The 8,924-nt window shown below is 28.8% G+C and overlaps 1 protein-coding gene across 2 annotated transcripts; it reads left to right on the forward strand.

Annotated features, from left to right (window-relative positions):
• Positions 1-603: 603 nt before the first annotated feature.
• On the forward strand, positions 604-5,797 carry LOC126839927 (multiple inositol polyphosphate phosphatase 1-like). 2 transcript variants are annotated; one of them, XM_050575384.1, is made up of 9 exons: positions 604-694; positions 1,140-1,209; positions 1,279-1,452; positions 1,531-1,823; positions 1,907-2,038; positions 2,120-2,288; positions 4,793-4,893; positions 4,958-5,067; positions 5,149-5,797. In XM_050575384.1, exons 3-9 carry the CDS (start codon positions 1,296-1,298, stop codon positions 5,522-5,524), a joined length of 1,338 nt encoding a protein of 445 aa, XP_050431341.1. In that variant the 5' UTR covers positions 604-694; positions 1,140-1,209; positions 1,279-1,295; the 3' UTR covers positions 5,525-5,797. The 2 variants fall into 2 exon arrangements, with proteins under 2 accessions (XP_050431341.1, XP_050431342.1); XM_050575385.1 differs by lacking the exon at positions 604-694 and adding an exon at positions 767-894.
• The last annotated feature ends 3,127 nt before the right edge of the window (positions 5,798-8,924 follow it).

Genomic DNA, 8,924 nt, shown 5'->3' on the forward strand with positions numbered 1-8,924 from the left:
TTGTACCATAATGAAATGCATACAGTTCTAAGTGCTTAATCCAAAAAAAAAAACTATTCAAATAACCTAAATATCATTAAAAAAATATTAAATAAACTTTTATTTAGCGATAATCTTTTTATTTGAATAATCCAAGTAGCAAAAAAACATTTCAACTATGCCATATAAAACATTTAAACAATTTAATTATGTTACTATGGTATTATGTCCTATTATTGTTTTCATAATAATTTTGTGATAAGAAATATTTTTTAGACATTCAAATACGATTTCCTTTTATTAACAAATATTGCAAAAATAACATCTTTTAGGGGGAAAAATCTTACAAGCACACATATTGTTGGTCTTTTAACTATTTTACAGCTTCTACATCTGTGGTTTTTAGCAAAGTATAGAACAACATGTTATTATAGTATGCCATATTATATTATACACTTTTATATTTGTTTTGTCTTAAATCGACTATAAAGCGTTGTACAAAGAGTTTTATATCGAAAACAACATCTGTATTCAAGAATATTTTTTTACTAACGCAGAAAAATAAATCAATGATTTACCAATAATATATGACGTAAATATTAGGCATTTATTTTTTCATGCTCCACAAAATGTGTGTTATACTTATGTTACAGCTCTCATATTAATGTATAAGTAATTCACATTTGTAAAGTTTCGGCGCAAGACAAAAGACAAGGTATGCATTCAACAAATTTTTTATTGTTTAAGAACTTTCTTTTAACACAAAGTTTTTTTTTTAAACCTATTATCTTTTTCTAAGTATGGCGAAATTAGTTTAAAGTAATTAGAAGTTCTCCAAAATTCTAATACTTTTTTTTATTAAAAAAAAACTCTATCAACTTTAAAGTAAAAAAAAAATACTTTAATACCATTAAGGTAATTTCCAAGTTTATTACATCAATATAAAATACATCTTTAACTACTATCGTAGTCTGATTGGGAATGATGGGTTAATAAAACTATTTATTATAGTAACTTTAAAATTACCTTCAACAATATTATCAGTGCCCTTTTTAACATACTAAAATTGGCGTGTTGCCATGAATTAAACTATGATAATTAATACTTTCTCTAAAACTAAAAATTATTGAATAACCAGTTTTTTAAATTCATATGTTTAGTTCCTGTGCCATTGAAATTTATAAGTATAAGATATAGCAGTTGATTGCTTCAGTTGTGCGTTTTTTTAAGGTCAGCATTATTGTTACTAAACGATTAAACCATTACTTATATTTTGATAATTAAAACATTTGTTTGTAGTTCCTCCTACGATTGAAATGTATATGAATAAAATGTATCAGTTGTTTGGTGCAATTATTTATTTTTTTGGTCAGCATGTCACAAGTGTGCCAGAATCCGAAAAAGAATACTGGTTTTTCGACTCCAAAACGGCTTATGACATTGTACATGGATATGACTTGAAAGTACCGGAAAGTAAGTAAATTAAAAATGAATCATACAAATATGCACTCACAAAACTAATTAAGTTAAACACAATAATGTACAAATCAGACTGCCAGATTCAGCAAATATTTGGTGTGTTCAGACACGGTACGAGATATGGTTCCAAAGATGACACAAAAGATATGAAAAAATTACTGCCTTTCAGAAAAGATTTGGAAAAAAATGCTAATATGCCAAAAGAAGACATCGAAGCCATACAAAACTGGACGATTGGTGTAAGCGATGATATTAACAAAGATTTGAATGAACAAGGAATACAAGATATGAAAAAATTGTCATTAAGAGTAAAAAATGCATTTGGTGACATATTTCAAGAAACATTCAATACCGAAATCCATAAAGTAAAATTTAAAACATAGATTATTGTTATTTAAACTAAAGTACTTATATAAAGTGTTCGTATGCGATTTTTAATAATCAATAGGTATTAACTTCACACGAAACCCGCGCCAGACAAAGTGGCTATCATTTTTTAAAAAATGCATTTGGAAAAAAGATCAATATCACAAGTATTGATGACTTACCTATGTTTGAAAAGACGGATGTGACATTGAATGTAAAATATAATTGAACTATACTGTAACAATATTTAGATATTTAGGTAAATATTGAAAAACATATTTTTCGAATTGTTTAGATAGACAAATTAAGAGAAAAAAAATTGACTAAAGAAGAAAAAGCAAAACAAAAAGCACTAGGAACAGGACCAATAACAGAAATGACGAAATTCCAAAACAGTCCTATAATGTTAAGAACTCTGGAAAATATAGCTTATAAACTTGGATTAAAGTCACCTCTTAGATTTGGTAAATTCTTCATTTTTTTGCTATTTAATTTATTTTGAAAGAAGGGTGTTGCTATGCACATTTAAGCAAATTTCAATAAAACAACAAATTAAAAAATGAATAACGTATTGATGGCATATAAAGATATATATTTTATTTGATAAATTTCATATAACATTATTCATGATGTTAAAATAATAATGCTATGATAAAATAGTAATAAAATTGATATTCGAATAAATTACTAACAATTTGACGTCATTCTAAGGCCGGGTCCACTCAGAGGTTTTAAAAAAACAAAACAAATTTTTTTTCTGTTTGTAAAAAACAAAACTGTAAAAAAACATTTGTCCAGACTGAATGAACCAGTCAATATCTCACCTGGGTTTAATTAATAACCGATTTTTTTTTCCATCTTGTTTTTATACAATGTGATCTCAATTTTTCACAATTTTTTTTTTGTTTTTTCCCCATCCCAACATAGATTTTTTGATAGCAACTTTTGAAACTTAAATGGTAACGTATATATTTTATTACCTTTTAAATAGAGAATAATGAATTACAAATTTTGACTGGTCGATAACCAGTTTCGAATAACTATTTTTGAAGTTATAAGAGTTTAAAAGTTAGGATGGGAGTGGAAGTGCGGTTGGGAAATGCGCGCAGATAAAAAAAATACTACACTCCACTTCCCTTCCCATCCTAACTTTTAAACTCTTATAACTTCAAATATACAAAAATAATTATCCGAAACCGGTTATCGGCCAGTCAAAATATTTAGTACATTATTCTCAAATTAAAAAGTCAACAAAATAATACATCACCATTTAAGCTTCAAAAGTTGCTATCAAAAAATCTTAGTTAGGAGGGGGGTAAAAACAAAACAAAATTGTGAAAAAATGAGATCACATTGTATAAGAACAATATGGGAAAAAAATGCAGTTATTATTTAAACCCAGTGAGATATTGACTGGTTCGTGATAAAAGAATCACCCTGTATAAACAAGTTATTAATATAACTTGTTTTAATTTTTTAACACATTAATGTTTAATTACAATTAATACCTAATTAACATTTAAACACAATTTTGTGTCCACACCGACCTATAGTGTTCATGAAAATAAAAACATCGATAAAATTTACCGCCACGAACGGGACACGGCTATGTACTTAAAAAACAAAACAAAATGTTGAAAAAAACCAAAATTGTTTGGAAATTGTTGAAAAACATGGTGTTTTTGTTTTGTTTCATTATTGTTCGGTCTGTGTGGACCCGGCATAAGAAGGTTCTGAAATGCTAGCAACGCTGCAACGTATAACTTAAAGGATTGGGTTGAGATCAACTCTTACCTATGGTAAATGGATATTGTATCAATATTTTTTTGCTAAATATAAAATATGTCGATATTTTGTTCGAGTATCCTTTTATTCGATTAATTTCGAATTACGAATAATATTATTCAATGAAATGTGTGCTATATCTTAAAAAGATTAGTTTTGTAATCATTTAAATAATATGTCCCATGTGTAATGCTTGGTGTGGTATAACAAATCCTATCCGTTTTACTAATATATTGTTTTTCTTTTCTTCACGTGCATCTTTAAAGACCCGGGGGGGAACCAGCCTAGCAAGGCATTACTACTGACCCCCGGATCACCGAAGCCCTTTATTGTTCCAGACAATATTACAACTTTGTTGAGAGGGTGTTCCACACCCTTTAACCGCACCCTTTATTTACTATACACCTCGACGGCCCCAACGAAAAGGACAGTAACTCACTTTTTATCATTTTTCAGGTTTTGATAAAATCTGATAGTGCATATTTTTATTTATTTCCCTGGAAAACGGCAGTATCTCAAAGAGCCCAAAGACATCATAAAATCAATTTTTAAAAACTCCCAAAACAGCGATTTCCGACGAAAAAAGTAGTATCATTAGTTACGTCCGCTTTATATCAGAATCAAAATTAGCATTATTAATTTTTTTTAACACCTAACATCAATTTTAATTAAAAAAAACACGATACAAAAAAAATTAAAAACAGAATAAGAAATCAGATTTAAAGTTTGGTTTTAGTCTCCTGAAAAATGGCAAAAAATTAGTTACTGCCCTTTTCGTTGGGGCCGTCGACTTGTATCTTAAAAACTAACATAGCCCTGCTGGGGTGGGGGGCCCAATAACAATATAAACATTGAGCCCCGAGGAACTTTGTATTCAAAATAACTTACAACTACCGCTAATAAGTCTATTGGAGGTATCGCTGCCAGTATGTTGGCTGCGTCATGCGACACTGTGCGGTAGGCGCAGATGCTCTCGGCGCTGCTCTGCGGTGCACCTTCCTTAATCCCTCTACGTTGGCTTTGCGGTTGGGGATTCCACCGGCCTACTCAGGTTTTTAGTTTAACACAGACTCCTTTATACTTGTTGTACTTAGTAGTCGAAAACCTAACTTAACCAACCTAATATAGTAAATTATGATGTTTGGAAAACTCGATGTTTTAATATTTTGTTTTCGAATTACAGAACATGGAAAAGCAATGTATGAGAGTTGTCGTCTCGAAAGAGCCGTTAATACGGGCATTACACCACCGTGGTGTACTGTGTTTTGTACACTGGACCTTCAAGTAATATTACGGATGCTAGTGTACTAGAAAAAATATTCGTTAATTATTATAACTGCTTCATCAGGTTTTTGAGTATTTGAACGATATTGGTTGGTATTACAAACTTGGTTGGGGTAATCCGGACGGCTATCGACTGGGCTGTCCGTTGTTGACAAGACTTAACTTAAGTTTTAAGTATAGCATATAAAAACAATTTACAATTTTTCTTAAATAAAATCGAACAAACACTAATTGTATGTGTCTACACTATTTCAGAAATGCTGCTGACAGGAAAGGAGCAAAAGCTGTACTTTATTTTGGACACAGAGATAACCTGTTTGTAGTCATCACCATACTAGGATTGGCTAAAGACGATACAGCTCTAAAAGCAGACAATATGGATGAGATGGCCAAAAGAAAGTGGAGAACTTCATTCATAAATCCATTTGCTGCAAATATGATTGCCGCATTTTACTCATGTAATGATAATGTTGATAGAGTATCCTTCTTTCTTAACGAAAAACTTGTGCCCATTGAATTAAAAGACAAAAAACTTTGCACTTTGTGTGATTGGAAAGACGTCAAGGAAAAATTCGATAAAATTACTGATGATGAAAAATGCACGTTTGGTCATGTTATAACAGCTCCTTAAAAAGTATTTTTCAAATAACTTCCGATGTTTTGTTATTCTACCGTTTACATTTAAATACCACTCAACCCTCAAATACAAGAAATTAAAAAAAAAAATTATTAGATTCCCTGTATTCAAGTATTCTAAACTGTATTTTTTTCTAAATTTTTTTAATACTCTATCATTGCTTGTACATCTAGACCAGTTATTTCTCAATATTTAAAAAATATTGTGAATTGGTCACACTTCAGAGTAAAAAGAAATTACTAAATTCCTTTTATATATATACCTACATATACCTATTTATACAACATATATTTCAATTCGTAAGTTTGATAATTTAGGTTTTAAACCCAATAAAATTATTATAAGATTTGAGATTGCACTTAATATTAAAATAAACATTTTTAACATAGATTTTATCGCTGAAATTTGGTATTCTTTTAAGTTTTTATATTAACATATGTATTGTATAAACGTTTTTGTCCTATATTTCTGTGTTGTGTAAATAATAAAGGTTGATGTCTTATAACATCTAGACCAGTTATTTCTCAATATTTAAAAAAAAAAAACCAAAATAGGTTTTTGTACACATGTTTAATTTATTTATTTAATACTTACATACCTATTTTTCAATTATTTATTAATGTATACAATAAATATAATTGATATCATATTCTAATAAACAATTATTTGCATTATTAAAAACTAAAAAAGCATTTTTTATGACCTTAAAATACCAAATAATCCACAAATACTAGAAATTAGAAAAAAAATTGGTATATGACCTGTTTAACTCTGCTTTATAAAGTTTTAAATAAAACCGCAAACTTTGAAAGCAAATAGCATATTTTCCAAAAGTTTTATTTTGAAAATGTCTTTCATTATTATTATATCATTTTTATATTCAACCAGCTCACACATAATGCCACTTTGTGAAGTACAGAGTACACAAAATGATTTTAATATAGGTACTTTTATAGAAACTATAGGTGTCATTTAAGGTCCAAACAAAACATAAACAATCAAAATAGGGATAATAGTACATACTCATATAATACGAGTTAACTACAAACTTGTAATATAAAATATATTACAAAAAAAAAACAATATTTGAGAAATATAATATCTTACTGTAGGATACCACAACAGGCCAGACACATAAGATAAATGAATAATAAGGAAGTGAAATGAAGTCCTGCTTACATCTAGACATTTTTCGATTCAGGTTTTACGCGCCAGCCACCACTAGACCCAGCAGCTAAACATTTTTGCACGCTTAGTGTCGACTACCTTAGGTGTTTTTTAAAACCTAACCTAACGTGACATATTTTATGTGTATAATTAATGTGCATGATGAATTTTAATTTATTAGTTACTAAGTAGAACTAAGTTAAAAGAAACAAATGTCATAAGCACAAGCTATTTTCAACATTTTTATTTAGAAAATTATTTGTATTTTAAAATTATTAATTTATTAAATATTTTATTATTAAACATAAAATGTTTATATTTCTGAATGTTGACTGAGCTACGTAAACAATATTTTAAAATTAATAAGAAATCTAAAACTAATGATATTAACTTCAACATTATACTTATTTTGATTCACGGTGATACACCCTGTATAATGTAATATTCAGAAACTCGCTAATATAATATAACGTGACATACAATTATTTATATATCATAATATAGCATGCAGCACTCGATGCTTGCACCCCTAAAACTTGTATGGCGCATAATTTAGTTGGTAATCCGGTCTTTTAACGCCAGCTGCTGCTTATTTGAGAGAATGGCTCTGGATGACAAACCTCGTTCAAATAATTCATCCTATTTGCAGCTGTGTACAGTAAAGGTTATTGAAAACCAGTTGGAACGAGCGTGTCGAACAGAGATAAAATCTGTACATGTTAACAAGCTAAATACAGACATTTAAAAATAAAGTATATTACAAAGATTGAGTTTGTATATTTTTTTCGAAATTTAATTGTGTCAAATTTGAGAGTTAATAATATTTGCCTATAGAATCGTAGTTGTATTTTTTATCCAGAATTTTGTGTTAAGTTTGGCGCCACTGCCTCTATCGGCTATCCTAATTTATTTTGCCGGTTTTACTTGATTTAATCTTTCATAACTTGCAATATGATTAAACTATCACAATTAATTCTCTTTAAATTTTTCCTTGCTATTGATAGAATATCCAAACACTTCTTGTGAATTTATTATCAATTAATATATCTAATATATATTTATATATTAATTTATATATCATTAAATCTAAATTTAATAATAATATGTCTTATATTTTATTAATGGATTCGGCTTGTTCCGGTTCTTATAATAACAGATGTATTTTGTCCTGTATTCCTGTCGCTGTCCCTGTTCACTGATGAAGACTAATGTTAAACGAAAATAAATAATTGTATATGTAACTGTAGTTATCAAAAAACTATTAGTTTGTATATATACTATTAGTGCGATTTATATATATAGTCAGTCGTTATACAAATAAATATTTTTATAGATATTAAATCGTTGGTTAATCTGTCACTCTGCCATTGTTGAACGATAACCATTAAACACTATAATAAAAACTGGTCGCAAAGAACATGTTTTATTATTTTATTAAATTGTTTTAATTTGAATTATTTAAAACTAACAAAATTGCGGGATGTTATCTTTCATTGTGTAGCTTTGTGAAAAATATTTTTAAAGTAATAAGGAAAATTTAATAATATTATAGTGTAGTATAGTATAGTAAATTAATTTTCACACTTAACAATTGGTCAAAATTGGATTTTAGTAATTATTGTTCTAATAATTTTAAAAGTCAAATTGAAACTGATTCTGTAGTTATTCTTAATACGTTATCAAAACATACTGCTCCCATAGACCGTTGAAGAGACGTTAAGCTTTATATTTTACAATAAAATAGTTTGTTTATTCGGTGAATAGGTATATTAAAGAGTATCTCGCTCTTTATGAATTTCACTAATCTGTTTGCGATTCCTAGTGAGCACAATGTGCAAACGAATTTTATATAAACAGAGTATATAATATTTGTATGTACTTTGTGTGGTCCTTGTCCTGTTTCGACCGAACAGCAAATGGTTTCACGACAAACCCCCAAGCAGTATACGCTATATACGGGGTCCGGCAGGGAGGTATGGTGTTTTTGAAATGACTTTTACACATTTTCAAACCAATTTTAAAATTTATTTTTTCCATAAATTACTGAAACATTGCCATTTGCAAAACATAAAAAATAAAATAATCTACTGCGAAAAATTACATCAGTTAGGTGGCGTCCATTATTGTCGACGCATTCTTGTAGACGGGTGGCGAAATTGTCCATACATCTTCCAAGCATGACACGCAGAATCCTTTGAATCCTTTGAACCTAACCCAACCAGTTTCA

Source organism: Adelges cooleyi, unplaced genomic scaffold, assembly GCF_023614345.1.
Source record: "Adelges cooleyi isolate 19-005CV unplaced genomic scaffold, UGA_ACOO_1.1 ACOO_flye_CR_arks_rails_tigmint_CR_PRNA_31, whole genome shotgun sequence".
Lineage (NCBI taxonomy): Eukaryota > Metazoa > Arthropoda > Insecta > Hemiptera > Adelgidae > Adelges > Adelges cooleyi.

Bases quoted from the DNA above. Each gene is read 5' to 3' on its own strand.
- LOC126839927 (XM_050575384.1), top strand. From the start codon at position 1,296: ATGTATATGAATAAAATGTATCAGTTGTTTGGTGCAATTATTTATTTT. The intron at 2,289-4,792 runs GTAAATTCTTCA...TTCGAATTACAG, and splicing joins AAAGTCACCTCTTAGATTTG to AACATGGAAAAGCAATGTAT. The intron at 4,894-4,957 runs GTAATATTACGG...CTGCTTCATCAG, and splicing joins TTTGTACACTGGACCTTCAA to GTTTTTGAGTATTTGAACGA.